Raw genomic sequence first — 17,024 nt, 5'->3', positions numbered from 1 at the left:
CATAATGTATTGTATTATTGTAAATATAGGTGTTGTAACATGATGTATTGTATTATTGTAAACATAGGTGTTGTAACATGATGTATTGTATTATTGTAAACATAGGTGTTGTAACATAATATATTGTATTATTGTAAACATAGGTGTTGTAACATGATGTATTGTATTATTGTAAACATAGGTGTTGTAACATAAGGTATTGTATTATTGTAAACATAGGTGTTGTAACATAGATGTATTGTATTATTGTAAACATAGGTGTTGTAACATGATGTATGTATTGTCATTATTGTAAACATAGGTATGTATGTAAAGTGTTGTAACATTATTGTATTATTGTAAACATAGGTGTTGTAACGTAAGGTATTGTATCATTGTAAACATAGGTGTTGTAAATAACATAAGGTGTTGTATTGTATTATTGTAAACAAAGGTGTTGTAAACATAAGGTAACATAGTATTGTATTATTGTAAACATAGGTGTTGTGTGTATCATGTATGTATTGTAATATTGTAAACATAGGTGTTGTATCATAATGTATTAGTATTGTATTGTATATTGTAAACATAGGTGTTGTAACATGATGTATTGTATTATTGTAAACATAGGTATTGTAACATAAGGTATTGTAATATTGTAAACATAGGTGTTGTAACATGATGTATTGTAATATTGTAAACATAGGTGTTGTATCATGATTTATTGTAATATTGTAAACATAGGTGTTGTATCATAATGTATTGTATCATTGTACACATAGGTGTTGTAACATGATGTATCGTATTATTGTAAACATAGGTGTTGTAACATAAGGTATTGTATTATTGTAAACATAGGTGTTGTAACATGATGTATTGTAATATTGTAAACATGGTATTGTAATATTGTAAACATAGGTGTTGTATCATGATGTATTGTAATATTGTAAACATAGGTGTTGTATCATAATGTATTGTATTATTGTAAACATAGGTGTTGTAACATGATGTATTGTATTATTGTAAACATAGGTGTTGTAACATAAGGTATTGTAATATTGTAAACATAAGGTATTGTATTATTGTAAACATAGGTGTTGTAACATGATGTATTGTATTATTGTAAACATAGTTGTTGTATCATGATGTATTGTATTATTGTAAACATAGGTGTTGTAACATGATGTATTGTATTATTGTAAACATAGGTGTTGTAACGTAAGGTATTGTATTATTGTAAACATAGGTGTTGTAACATACGGTATTGTATTATTGTAAACATAGGTGTAGTAACATGATGCATTGTATTATTGTAAACATAGGTGTTGTAACATAAGGTATTGTATTATTATACACATAGGTGTTGTAACATAAGGTATTGTATTATTGTAAACATAGGTGTTGTAACATAAGGTATTGTATTATTGTACACAGAGGTGTTGTAACATAAGGTATTGCAATATTGTAAACATAGGTGTTGTAACAAGATGTATTGTATTATTGTAAACATAGGTGTTGTAACATAAGGTATTGTATCATTGTAAACATAGGTATTGTAACATAAGGTATTGCAATATTGTAAACATAGGTGTTGTAACAAGATGTATTGTATTATTGTAAATATAGGTGTTGTAACATAAGGTATTGTATTATTGTAAACATAGGTGTTGTAACATAAGGTATTGTATTATTGTAAACATAGGTGTTGTAACATAAGTTATTGTATCATTGTAATCATAGGTGTTGTAACATAAGGTATTGTATCATTGTAAACATAGGTATTGTAACATACTATATTGCAATCTGTATTGTATTGTACAGTAAAGTTTTCTTACTATCCTGTGTAGTTGTATAACGTAGAGACGGTTATTTTCGCGGGGATGATGTTTTCGCGATTTCGCGGCACTTTGCTATGGTCGAGAAATTTTGATCCGTGGAATAACGAGAAATGGTTGAACGATATCTACCTTTAAAATCCATATAAATCCATTTTAAATCACTAGCATATGATTTTCTCGTTTTTAGTTCAAGTTGCGAAAAATTTTAGTTCGCGGAAATAACTGGCCATACGATATCTATGAAAATTAATAAAAATGGAATTCAAAAAACATTGACCATATAGCTGTTTAATTGTTAATGATGATAATATAATGATGTTTATTTTCTATGTTTACAAATCATGGTTGAAATGTTTATAGGTCGATTTTGTAGTCTAATTTTAAAACAACAAATTTGGCCCGGTAGTCTAATTTTAAAACACCAATTCGGCCCAGTTGTTTAATTTCTAAACAACACCTTCGACCCAGTTGTCAAATTTTGATGTTTATAGGTTGTGTTTTTAGCACTCAGAGTTGAGACTTCAGACATAACTGACCTCATTAGTGTCAGCATCGTTTTTGTCAAAACCCTAAATACCATTACATTCACACTTGTCCGTCATCCGCACCCATTTTAGCATATGATCAAGACTATTCTTACGTCACTTTCAGATCTTATACACTATTTAACTCAAAATTTTTATTGGTATCAGGAAATGCATAAAACAAATATTTTTCTTTTCACTACTATTTTTTTCTTTTTCACTTCAACCCATTCATCAGCAATTACGTCATACAAATAATCTTCTTTTCAATATATTTTTTTTTCATTTCCATCCAATCTTTCTCTCTCGCGTTCATATCCAAAGGTTATGCAACGTACGTATAATTCGTAACCCAAATTCCTCCATACCTTCTCATACATAAACACATACTTCCATGTTTAAAACCAACTAAAATACGCTATATATAACTATGTACCTTACATGAATATTTTCACTCTTTATTTTTTTTCTTTTCTTAATTCTTTTTTCCTTTTGTATTGTTAAATGCTTTGATATGTTGACATTGTAAATTTTGCTTTCCTATCTTTAATATCTTTTTATCATAGTGCTTTTGGTGTTTTTAGGTTGTTTGCTTGGCAATCTTTATGCTTTAATGCGTGATGAAAACAGAATAAAGGTATTTATAAAGTTGTAATACGATGAACGCAGTTCTTCTTCAATTGATACTTATTCACTATTCGCAAGAAAATGGTTGTATTTGTCACGTTATCTTACTTGTCATTCTTTCTATTTTCACTGTAGGTATATAATTTGCAGAAAAGTTAAACTAGAGTAGACATCAGTATAAAGCATTTATCTTAGACGAAATGATATTATTTAGAACGCGGATATCATTTGATTCGTATAATTTATGAATTTTAACTAGACTAAAAGTGCAGTTTATAATGCAACTATATTTTTTACATATCATTAAAGCATTAAGAGTTTGATGACAAGCTGAGCAAAAAAAATAAGTCCACCGAACCATGGACTTGCATTGTCGCCGCTAAGACCGAATATTCAAGGTCGTATCTATTGTTCTTCTATTGCATGTCCGTCTTGCTGTTCTGATGATCAATTAGTATCCAATAGAAAGAAATTTATGTCTAGATACTATTATGAAAGACCAAATACTTTAAATTTGATGCTCTCTACAATTATGTAGTCAACAATGAACTTATTTCACTTACAAACTTTATAATTGTTATACAAGACAGACCTAATTCAGTTCATTAATATAACCAGTATATCCTATATATATATTCTAGCAGATGTGTAATATGTACTGTACTATCTCATTGTTAATGCTGCTTACATACTCCTATATATGTCCTGTTCTCTACACTACTGTTTGTATGTTTACGAGAATAAAATCATTGTCATTGTCATTGAGGAGTCCGTATCTATCACGTTCATTTAAGGAATGATTTTTATTTTTTGTTGTTTACTGGTGTGTAAACTGCATTTTTGTACAGATATCGCGAAACAGCTGGCTCCAATTTGGCGGGAAAATATGTCAAGTTCCGGGAGTAAATAAAATATAGTTCCAAAATAACTTTATCGTTTTTAATCCATTTATTCCATATGTTTTCACTTTTTTATTTTTTAATATTAACACAATGCTTTCCATTGCATTCAAACTGATGTTGATATCGAATCTTTGTCATGGCATACATTTTGGCCTAACCGGATGCGCATTCACACAAGGGCGTAAGTCAGTGTTTCGGTTTGTGTTCTTGTGCAGCAGCCCTTCTGCGTTTACGCAAGTGTAAACGATTGCCCGGTTAGTAAGGTTATATAGGAAAGTGAAAACGGAAATGTAAATACGTATATTGCGTTAATGGACAACGCGGAAACACGCGCTGTGTCCCCAATGTGCATCTCACCTCAAAGACACCGAGACTATTCACCATCAAATACACTTTTTCTAAAAGTTGATTCAGTACTGTATTTTTTTTGTGTCCGTACACACATTTGAATCATGGGTCGTTGGTGGTGGCCTTCGTTTGATCGGATGCGTGATATCGCTGTGGAGGGGTGGGGGTGTGGGGTCACATAAAAACAATGGAAAATCAGCCATAGCGCAATACATGCAGTGAATTATACACTAGGAATTGTGTATATACTAACGACGAAGTGAAATATCTTTTCTGAATCTGAATGGGTAAATTCGAATGACATTTGGAGGTTGTGCGTTTAATGTTTTCATTCCTTCATGTATGTTTAGTTGTATCTAATTAGTCACGTAGTTAGCATATTACGTTTCAATAATTTAGTTTTACGATTTCAACTTATATGTTTAACGACTATTTATACAGCTTTTGGTAATTCACAATTTAGTTACAACAATGCTGAATCACAAATTATCTGTTCTGGTAATATGGGGGCTAGTGGTGTGATGTTATTTAAAAAAAAAACAATCACAAACAATGCTATATGTTGATGATATTCTTTACTTTATCGCTGTCCTTTCCTTTTATTCAATTCATTGTCCTGGCATTTAAAGCTATAGCAATAAACAATGTCATATAGTGATGCAAACTCTTTATCCGAAATTTAGTTTAAATATTACACAAAAATATTTCTATCCCACACCTCGCCTACCTCCAAGTGTTAAAATCGCCAAAATCGAATAAAGCACTGAATATCAATGGGATATTGTGATAAATTATGATAAATGTAGTAAGATTAGACTTACGCTAAGCAGGTCCATTATTACGATTTAAAAATATCATTTATTTGTATAGTTATTTAGTTAGTTGATGGACGCAGAGAGAGTTGCCTACATATCCATATCTTGAATATTATGGTTGATATATTGTTAAAATTCCTTCTTGACTCGTTTCAATATATTAAAGTTTTCTACTATGACATTATTGTATTTAATCACATAATATTTAGTCACCCTGTTACGATATGAAGTGCACAAAGTTCTTAAAATCAAGTAAACTGTTAGATAACAGTCACATTAAATGGCATTATCTTTTACGACACTACGAGTGCTGTAAGATGACTATTCTATGATTTAGCTATGATAGGTCGAAGGGTAAACGGAACAGTTGCTGTTGATTTACTGATAGTTCATTTGTAAAGAGTCGTATTAATATTAAAGTAGGAAAAAGATAATGTGCCTGGCTCGAAAAGGGTAAAATACTGTGGTTAGGTACATTTTATAGACCTCCGGATTCCAAAATTCATGTTTAGGATTTCATTAAGCATTCTTCAGAGCTAATGCTGGTACACAGGATATACATGTAAGAATCACAGTCAACGTCATCTTTAATATTCTTCATCCCAACCCACAGCGTACTAGACTTATGTCTATATTTCAGATATATAAGTTGGTACAATTACTAACCAAACCTACTTTCTATAAAGAATCAAACTTTTGTTATGCGGATTCACACAGCTTGCGAAGAAAATTTGTTTTATACACTGATAAAAATTAAAAAAAAATTTAAAGACATTTATTCTTATAATTAATTTTATATTTGATAAAATAAAGTATGTTTAAATGTACCATTCTAGTTATTTTTCAAGGGATTCTTTTTCTGAATCAGTACGCAGCGTCAATGTCTCCATTGTGACGTCACGATAACGTCAAAAACTATTGACTAATCAGAAATATAGGATCCTACATGAGTGTTCATTTCATATGAGATTTTATGAAACGAGTCTAAGAAGTTTTCATAAAATCTCAGATGAAATGAACACAAATTAAAGATACATTTTATCACATATCTACAAATATCTACACAATAAAGAATTAAACGTCAAAATGTATTTCTAAAATCCAGCAGAAACCGCCGTTTTGTCCCGCCGTCCTCGTAATCCTGACGTCACGTCATTTTTCCTGAAGTCATTAAATTTTTTCTGTCTTATGTCACAATGAATTTTCAGCCAGGCGGATTATGTGATAAATCCAGATTTGGTATGAAAACAATGAAAACGTTATTATATTACATTGCTGCTCATTTTAAATACTTTATTTACAAAGCATACTAGATAACTATATGAGGTCCGTCAGGTACGGATATATATCTGATCACCAGTAGTCATCGGTAGACTTTAACAGTCGATGAAAATGCGTCACATAACAATGTAGATACATAAATTGGTCTATCAACAATACCTATTCAAAAGTATAATAAAAACACTGATCATTCATTGTCGCAGAGAGAACCTTCAGTTTTGCTATGATATAATTCAGGAGTGGATAATACGACAGAAATAATAGTACCTGGAATGTTGAGAAAGGCATGCTTCAACCCCCACTAAAACAATCACCCGCCCAGGCTGCTCTTTTGAAATCTGCTACCGCCTACCAAAGTTGAAAGAGTTTAATTGGGCATTGCTAGATGAAAACACGTATGGAAGAGGATGATAACAACAATCCAAAATAAAAGAAACAATTTTTAATCGTCAGACATCAGACATATCTTTTAAAATCAGATCATGTTTATGTACAATATATGGATGGCATGAGATGTTTTTTTCTTTATTGCAGTAGCCTTGTATACATTAACGACAACGCTGTCTTAGATGAATGCTTTGAATATGAAAAGATGATCGTCAATATGGCACAGCACTGAATGTTGAAGTGATGGACTAAGCGTGCTTGCTTATATGCAAAAAAAAATTTTTTTTTAAAAAAGTTGAAACCAATCATTTCAAGCGGATACTTGTTTCGGTGTCACACACAGCCGCAAGATGCCACCTGCATATTTTCCAAATGAGCGAAACTTATTGTTCCTTGTAAATCCATGTGGATGATAGAGAGAGGGTTATAGGTGATCGGAACACAACAGAATGTCATGGTGTGGTGCAAAGACTTCAGGTAGGTATGACATTTGGATGTGGACTGATCGACTAGTGTGTCGCAGCTTCCAACACAGACGTTTGCTTCGTACGAAGTCGGAATTATGATATCTAATCCCATCTCCCCGAAATCCACAGTCCAAGGTTGCAGGCGACATGCCCCCGATTCGGTTGGTGCACTTGAACTGTCATTGCGCCTGTTTTCAGTCGATCTACGAGCGCGAGCATAATTGGTTGTTCTTAAGAATGGATCAGTGTCAATGTTTTCAAATACCGCGAGCAACGGTTGATGACGTTGAACTCTCCTGTCATGTGAGTGAAAACGAAAATGGGCTTGCTGCTGGAGTTGTACGTTCACCACAAAGTTTGAATGGCCCCTTGTAGTTTCGGTGTGAAGTGCATCGCTTACGTCAATTTTGTAAGCGGAAGTTGTGGAATTACCATGCAGCACTATGTGTAGAAAATAAGAAATAGATCATCAAGTTGTTTCATCACAGTATAATTAAGACTGAAATTTGACTTTAAAATTGTATTACCTTTGCGGATATATAGGTTCAAATAGACTTGAAGTGAATTTTGTTTAACTGCTGTCTTTCTACCCATACACGATTTAAAAAACATTATTTCACAATTTTCCAAAGACCAAATAAAGTATGAACTTAACGTATTTTACATCGATTGCAAAACGAGTTATTTAGCTTGTACAAATCACTTTCGATAACCCGGATGAAAGCGCGTGGGTCTTAGATTGGGAGGAATCTGGAGTGCCCGAGAAAACCCAGACGATGGGACAGGTCACCCCTGACCTTTCCACGTCCGGCCGGCTAGGCGAAAGGCTAGCGGTTTAATCACATCACCACTAAAGCACCCGGAAGATGGAAAGACGAGATAGTTTTACAGCCGCCTAATACTGCTTTATTTTAAAGAATGGATAAGAGAATGTCAACTTTTTAAATTTCTTACCAACGGCACTATCTTGTAATGTGATCCCGTCAATCTCGGTGGCCGAGTCGGAGGCAGAAAAGACCACTTCCGCACGGGTAATGATAGCATTTGTAGGGATGGGGGTTAGATCGAAGTACAGTCTCCTTCCGAAGTTTCCTGTGAGGAAAGAAGTTCATTTTAAAAAAGTGGAAACAAATGTAGAGTTAGATCGAAATACAGTCTCCTTGGAAAGTGTCCTATAGAGAAAGAAATTCACTTGAAAAAGGTGAAAGATGAAGATTAGATCGACAATATCCTACCGGGGTTTCCTGTGAGGAAAGATGTTCATGTGAAAAATGTGAAAAAATGGGAATCAGATATCGAAGCACAGCCTCCTTCTGAAGTGTCATGTGACGAAAGAAGTTTACGTGAAAAAGTGACTAGACAAACGTACTTTATAGTAAAATTGAAGTCAGAAGACGGTGCCTTTCCCTAAACGGCTGGTTCAATCTTTCAAATTATTATTTTAGTGGTTGTTTTGTTAAGCAATTTTGAAACAAATTAGCTAGAAGAAAAGATTTTAATCTACACTGAAAAATGACGAACTTTACTGTCTATTTACAACCGTTTCTTTCCGTTTCTTATTTCAGTTTTTCTTTTGATATCCTATTCATAGTGCTGTAACATTTAACATTAAACATAGTAATATAGATGGTTTCACACGGTTTATGACAATATTTATCATTACTGTACTGTAAATAAAATGGTGGTAATGACACAACTATCAGAACTAGAACAGTGACCTTATTATGAGACATCAACAAACTCAGTCAGCTGTTATGTTTTATCTATAAATATCAGTTAGATCCAGGTTACCGACTTAACCATGGTTTGTGTTCCAGCAGATATGACAGAAAAAAATCGCCATTGAATTATGAAGATCCGATGATATGGGCGAAAATTAAAAAAAAATCAGTGATACACAATATACATGTATACCGGGTCCTGGTTTCATCATCATTGCTTAACTTAAGGATTGCATGTATGATAAGTCTGCATATTCCTTTATTAAACATTTTTTTCTCATATAGTCTTTTTGTCTATAGGAGTTCATACCGTAGAAGAAAAGAAAAAAATCCTCCGTGTGTGTGTATTTGACATATAGCCACTTAAAGATACCTATTTGATAAAGTATGGACTTTATGGCATTTTTGATCAAATTACACGATGAACTAAAGCCTTATGGATGCAACTAATAAAGGTAAAAACATCGAATAAAAGAAAATGAACATGGTTTTTATCGCTATCAGACAGATCCGTATACTTTATATCTGTTTTTTTTATGGAGAAATTATAACAATTTGAAGACGGGATATGTTCTCTGAAACATCCTGTACTTCAAAAACAATGAAAATAGCAAACGTTAGCTCGATCAACCACAAATGCTGCCTCAAAAATGATTTTTTAATAAATTTAATTAAAGTAAAAAATGGTGAAAAATTGACTTTACGCAAAGCAAAGAAAGAAACATTTTCCAGATGGTAACCAAATCTCTGTATATCTCTGTAACATATTAAAAGAAGTCACATTTTTTTGACAAAATTAGCAAACTTGCTACAGATATTTATCAATCTAATTTGAAAATCTCAGATATTGATTGATTAAGGTCGTAATGAGGCTTCAACGAAAATGAAATTTCAGAGGTGTGAATCTTAAAGAAAATTTCTTGACTAAGTTAATAAGTTTCCTTAACTTGAGTGTTATTTTGGCAATAGAAAACTACTGTATGTTGATTTTATGGTCATCCTAATGCTTAAATAGGTGATCAAAAAGGGACGTAAAGGTAATATAAGAAGTAAGAAGCTCCGAGACAGGGACTTCATCAGTTTTATACTGTGCATGCACATGTATATTTATTTAGCTCCGTGAGAAATTTTTTAGCGGATTTTAGCAGATTTTTTAGGAATTATTTTTTAAAATCCCATGGGGAAAATATTCGCACATTTGTCACATTCTGACAGTTATGAGCCATGCAGGTGTTCCTACTTGTCATTCTTGCATTTTTTATTATATGTATATAATTCGCAGAGGCTACTGTAAACGGACTGATTTTAGCGCAGTCAGATTTCGGCGCAAATACGAAAAAAAAAATAATAATAATGCAAATTATGATTTATAAGCGCGGATATAAACAAGCATAATTTGGTGACTTGATAACAGAAATACCCTTTTACAAAATTTCGCGCTGTACATGAATTAACACTTTAAAGACAGCACGAAAAGCGCTAAAATAAAGCTACCGCTAAAATGAGTACGTTTCCAGGAACTTAATCCCGATATATATATTAAATATAGATTTGTTTCCCTCGCAGAAGTTATATAAACTAAAGTGGACACCAGAGAGGAGTATAACCCTCGGATGAACTTCAATTATATTTAGAATGATGATATTGTTTGAGTCGTGCATTTAATTAATTTTACCTATGGAGTTGATGGATTTTACATTTTTAAGCAGTTGGAAGTTAATACCAAGCTAAACAAAGGAACAATTTTAAGTTAAGATATCAAAATATCACATAAACCTATATTTTGAATTCAGTTTATCATTCAATTGCAATATCACATAATATTAAAGCAGTTAGAAATAAATGACAAGCTGAACAAAAAGTTCATTACGGAATTAACAAAGGACATAAATCTACATATCCAATTTCAGTTTATAATGCTATGGCAACTCACCGAACTGTGGACTCAAAAATTGTATTGCTCGCCTTTCCGAACGACTGTTCAAGCTCGTATCTGCTGTCCTCCTCTCTTCTGTCCTCCTTGACGGGTCCATATCTTCGTTCCTCATGATTTCATACAGATCCAGTTCATATTGCGTTAGCGGACGATGTGGATAGACCCGCGGTGTCACCGATGTGCTGCTCACCTCCTCAAAGACACCAAGAGTAATTACAACCAAAGACAAGTAATTCAGTAATGCCATGTTTCGTTGCCCGTGCACTAATCTAATTGACGGTTTGGTGGTGGTCCCGTTTTTATAGGCTGCGCGGTATTGCTGTGGAGGGGTCACATAAAACAATGAAGGTCAGCCATAGTGCAATACATACAGTACAATGGTAGTATCATGAGTTGTGCACATGATACCAATCACTGTAGAAACAGTGATGTCTTTTCTGAATGGAACATATTCGAATGCCATTTGGAATTGTTGGGAGTTTAATGTTTTTATACCCTAGCGTTTGGTTACTTTAGTCAGAAACATATATACATTGAGATTGGAAACTCCTTCTTTGTCTTTGTTTACAGGCAGAGGGACCTCCGGTTTATAGGCATTTTCCCTTGGCTAACTACTTTTAAGTGTATTCTTTTAAACATGATATTTTTGCATCAACACAAAGTTTAAACATTATATCATGGTTTGATGTGATCAGTTTTCCCAATTTATGTTATCTAATATGATTTTTGAAAGTATGAAAATAAGCAATTTTACCTGGTTTTTCGAAAATTATGCATTCAAAACCGGAAGTGCATTTTGTTTTATTAATATATAAGTTAAAATACTATTTTTTCTTTCCAAAATCGTACTCAAACCATCTGAAAATTACTTAACTTTTATAATATATCAAAGTTATTCTGCTGTATTTAATTATTTAAGAGTTTATCTAAAAGCCCCTAGGGACATACAGAGGTACATCTGCCGATCGTGAAAATGGCGAAGTTGCCAATCTCTATGTATATATGTTTCTGCTTTAGTCATTTAACTAGCATATTACATTTATGAAATTTAGTTTTTCGATTGCAACTGATATTTTAACTGTGCATTTTTCAGCGTTTGGCCGTTCATAATTTAGTCACAAAATTGCTTCATATAAGGGGAGGAGAACAATATTGATGCCATCCTTTGTTTTTGAAATATTTTGGTTGTTTAACAACGAACTGATATTGTTATTATATATATTTTAATCGACTTATTTTTATTCAGCGACCTCAAGACTATTATTAGTTGACATAATGACGTATTAGAAAGATTTGTTGATAAACACACTTGCAGTAATTAACGCACAACTCTGTTTTTTTGAAACGGGGATGCTTTCGTCGTAGTGACATAGTGTATAGATGTGTAGAATGATTTTGAAAGGAAAACTATCACTCTTACCAATGGTAGTAACCGGTTTTGTGAAGATTTGCTAAAAATGTGATTTGTTAGCCACTTGAATTAGGTGGGGTAGAAGTTTTGTCTTGGGGAGCTTTAATCTAAACCCTTAAACATAAACAAAATGTTCTATGGGCGTTTTGATGGGTTCATAATTATATCAATTATAAATTATTCTCATATCCCTGTGGTAATTGGCAGATACCCGGATGTAATCAATTTATTGGTACCTCCTCTCGAGCCCGGTTGTGCACAAGGCTGGTCAGGGAACTCATGTGATGATAAAAATACAAGTGATTTATGTTCAGTTCTATCAAATGAAGAAATTATCTGTTGGCTATTGTAACAATGTGAGACAACCTAACTGAAATAGGGTTAAATATGTTTTTGTAACTGTTACATGTGACCCCATTATTCTACTTGTCCTGATTTAATGTGTGGTTACATAAACATAACAACAATGTTTTGTTTATACCGACACATCCATTTGTCCTACTGGAAAATTCGGTGACAAGTGTGTCTTTGTGTGTCACTGCGAGCTTCCGGATGCGAACCAACCAAAGGGACTTGTATATATGAGGGATGTCAGGAAGGCTTGTTAGGGGATGCATGTAATAAAAGTGAAAAGGATCCGGTATTAAACATACTCTCAGGACACTTGTAAAATCTCTGTGTAAATTACTTTCAAAATTAAAATAAAGGAAAACAGTTTTTGTGCACTTGAACACTTCTTTGTAAATAGTCCTTTGATCGACTGCAAATAATGTCAGATGTGGGTGGAATTGGTATACACATATAGGGGTTATGGAGTATTCGCAGTAATATGTTAACCCTTCCAAACTGTTAGATAAAAATATGGTAACGGGTTTGAAAAACTTTGTTGCCATGATAACGAAATAAACTTAAAAATGACCGAATTAAATAATTTAAAAAAAAATAATTGTGTCTCTTGAAAATGATTTCTAAATTCACATTTGGTAAAGAACTTCAACAAACAATATATGTAAGAGTTCTTGAGATTTCTTCTTTTATGATTCATAAGTTTGTACAGTTGGCACCTTTGCCGCTCCATGCAGCAAGACTTCTCGAACACCCATATATGACCACGTGACCGAGATGTATGATAAAGTCGCGGCAGTATGTCAGGATAGATGGACTGAGGATGCTTGTGATGGAAGTGTCAGTACGATCATTTGTTATATTTTACATGGCCAATAATTTTAAAACACTAGAAATGTTACTTTCACTAATGAAAATGGTTATGCCTTGAATATTCTCAATTGTACCTGTCAGAAGTTGATATGGCGAGCAGCAACGTGTTAAGTATACTCTGATAAGATAATTTCTAGACGAATGAATTTGTGAGAGAGCAATACATGATGTTTATGGTGGTTCATACTGCCAAATTTCAATTCACATCATCCTGTGGGAAATCGTCAAAAAAAAACCCAAAAAAACCAAGACACTTACATGGAGTAGTTAAAAGAGTTTGAACAATAATAAATGAAAGCCTCTATACCCTATATAACCTGAATGATACCATTGATTTCATAGTGTTATGCGTTTCTTGTCGCCAAAATAATCACTTCTCAGACTAGTTTCATACAATCTTATATTAAATGAACATTCATTTAAGTCCCATGTATATTATATGGCACTGTGTTGGAAGGGAGACAATTGTAAAATATTTAGTTTTGAGGAAAACTCGACTACAGGATATTGATTCTAGTTATGCAAAGACTTTTCTTGTATTGGTGTTTTTGCTCAGTGAATCATACATTAGGGTCGGACACTCACATCGAATACTTGTTCACAGAACCCCATATGAACAAATATGAAACAGTTAATATTACAGTACGTGCTTCAAACGTCGTCGGATCATGATGATCAAGAGACGGCAGTCGTGACGTCACGTAGAGCTTTAGCTGGTGTGAAAGAACAGTAGAAAACCACAACATTATTTCAAAATGTCAACAACGTTATCAGGTTACCAATTGATACTAAAAAATATACATTCACCCAGATAAAATACAACGAAATACAGCGAAAAAAAATGTATGCTTTCAAAGAACATCTGGTACTATAAAACAAACGGGAAAAAGATGTGAAAATATGCATGGGAGAAAAAAGTTTTGTATACATCGAAGATAGGAGCATTCCAACCCCAGGGACACAAAATATGGTCAAACCTGAGGCCTGTGAGGGTTTTAACACATTTTATGACCCCTTGAGTGGAATACCCCTGTCATCCATGTATACATATGAATGAGTCGTGTAATCGGATGTAATACATCAAGTTGTTGGAGGTAGCATCGTGCGGCTACCCATGCAATACAACCGCGTGACGTCGTGGCGAGTAAACACACAACATCCCTCCCAAGAAAAAATCTAAAAAAAAAAAAAAAATAAGGACAGAAAAAATAATACTGCTGCTTTATATTCGAAAACATTTATCATAAACTTATTACATGTACACCGTGCATCCATTTGTGTTAAGATAATGATATATCTGGTAACCATTTATAATTTTTCATCATTAACATATTGAACTTGGCGGTAAAACATCCTTTCTACTACAATACGTTGTGTCATTCCACTCTAAGACCATTTTATAAATGTGCTGGATGTTGGAAAAAATGATATTTCAACTACAATACGTTGTGTTTTTCCAATTTTAGGCCATTGTATAAATGTGCTGGGTGTTTGATAATATATTGACATTCCAATAGTGGAACAACACCTTCCGTCCAGATTGAAGAGGCACGCGAGAGAAAGAGGCTGAAATACCCGCAACTCGTCGAGGATTGCCAGGAACAAGGTTGGAGGACATGCTGTCTAGCTTCCAGTGGAGGTCGCATGTCGAGGGATCCCGGCCAGTCACTGTGGAGAACTCTGAGATTGTTGGGCGCGTAGGAGCAGAAATGAAGAACTTGGTGGGATCAGTGTGCAGAAAGGCAGAGGCGACAACAGGCTTGATTTGGAGAAAGAGGGACGAGAAATGAAACGGTCCAAGAGTGTTAGATACACACGTTGACGAGTCAGAGGACATTACAGACTTGATGCAGCAGGCAGAACTAAGTTGTAGCAACAACCCGACAGCATGCTGCAATGACATCGAGAAAGCAGCAAGAGTCGGTCAGTTCCTGGCTTGGATTGATCACCCCAGTCGTCGCACCTCTGGATGACGTAGTTGATTAAGCGCCGAAATGTCTGAGGAAGGAGGACAATACACTCAATGATGGAACTGGTCAGCATTTGGAAGATTCCGATGTATTCAAGGTAACTATCTTGCCGTTCGAAGACCCTGGGGTGATTTCGACAGAATAAACGTACGTAGTCCGGGCTCTAACTTGGTTTCAATGGTAAATGATTGTTTTGCGGGAAGTAGATGTCACTTTGCCATAAACACGTCCGAATGTAGTTCGACAATGAAAAGTTAATTTTCAAGTACCTATAGAAATCTAGATTCAAAAAGACGTTCTGTGAGAAGGAATGCATGGAACAGTTGTACATAATTAAAATTTTGTTAATTAATGAATTCTTTAAGACATTAGGATTTTTAATATAAATGAGTGCCTATCTGCTTGTGAGGATACCATTACACTTGCATATGTCGGCAAATAAGGTTATCTTAGTTTGACTGCCTTGTGTACGTTATGTATGATTTCATTGTAGTAGAACCAAGTCCCACAACTCGGAGTTATTGGATATGGAATTTATTACACACTCGTAAAGTATTTGTTTTAAGTAAAACAAAAAAGACAAAAGCTTTAAAGATTGATTCACTCGTGTTGAATGAATTCTATATCCAACAACCACTTGATGGGCTCGGATTGTATTTTGACGGGTAATGATGTCTCGTATTATTGTGAAGTGGACCGTGTAAATGTTTCTAACCCATTCGTCGTCTACCTCCTAGTGTAAAACAGAAGATCAAACAACAGATAAATCAATTATCTTACACATCTTCGCCACTTAAGGGTGCGATAATGTTAGAACAATAGGGTTCTGTAAAAAAAAATTAACAAACGTTTGTAATTATATGTAGTTATCGCCGGATATACGTTTATTATAGCTTTCTAGTGACTGAACATGTACAATACATTATGAAATATCTTATGACAGTTGGGTTAGACTTACGTAAGACAGACCCATTGATACGATTCATAAATGACATTTAGCCACCCTGCCACGATATGTAATGCATAGAGGTTTTTAAATAAAATAAGATTTTGCAGATAACAGTCTTTCTTTGGTTGGGTTTGACGGACTTTGTGGCATGGCAATTTGTCACAAGTGTCAATGCTAAGACCACCAGTGGCATAAAGTTTGCACCCCATATGCATATCTTCTGTAACTGTAAATGTTTTTTTGTTTAATGACCTTTTATGGTTGTGGGTCATCGTTATGTAATGTGTGTTTTTATATACTTTCTTCAAATCGTTTTGTGATTATAAAACGGCAAAATTTAATTCACTTTGGATTTCTGATTTTTTTTATTTGAGCGATGTTAGGAGAATCGATCATAATAAAATTTAAAACAAACTGAACTGTTAGATAGCAGTTACATTAAATGGCATTTTCTTCCATGAGTTGACGAGTGCGGTAAGACAACTGTTTTTTTACCCTTATAAAGTTACCAGGTTTTCAAAAACCATTTTGTTATCATAGGCCAGATAGGCTATATAGGGATGTTATGTATGTCACTGATGGTTAAATCTGGATGTAGAGAATGTGATTTACCATAAGGGTAAAACATGAACTTTTGGTAACATTTTATAA

The 17,024-nt window shown here is 33.8% G+C and overlaps 1 protein-coding gene across 1 annotated transcript; it reads right to left on the bottom strand.

Moving 5' to 3' along the window:
• Positions 1-6,741: 6,741 nt before the first annotated feature.
• LOC138324980 (bone morphogenetic protein 2-like) lies at positions 6,742-11,140 on the bottom strand. The gene is made up of 3 exons (XM_069270286.1): positions 10,823-11,140; positions 8,123-8,260; positions 6,742-7,609 (listed from the first exon to the last, which is right to left on the bottom strand). Exons 1-3 carry the CDS (start codon positions 11,070-11,072, stop codon positions 7,035-7,037), a joined length of 963 nt encoding a protein of 320 aa, XP_069126387.1. The 5' UTR covers positions 11,073-11,140; the 3' UTR covers positions 6,742-7,034.
• Between the last annotated feature and the right edge of the window lie 5,884 nt (positions 11,141-17,024).

This window comes from Argopecten irradians, chromosome 6, assembly GCF_041381155.1.
Source record: "Argopecten irradians isolate NY chromosome 6, Ai_NY, whole genome shotgun sequence".
Classification (NCBI taxonomy): Eukaryota; Metazoa; Mollusca; class Bivalvia; order Pectinida; family Pectinidae; genus Argopecten; species Argopecten irradians.
Note: the sequence above shows the minus strand (reverse complement) of the source record. Positions and strands in the feature narration are given on the sequence as shown.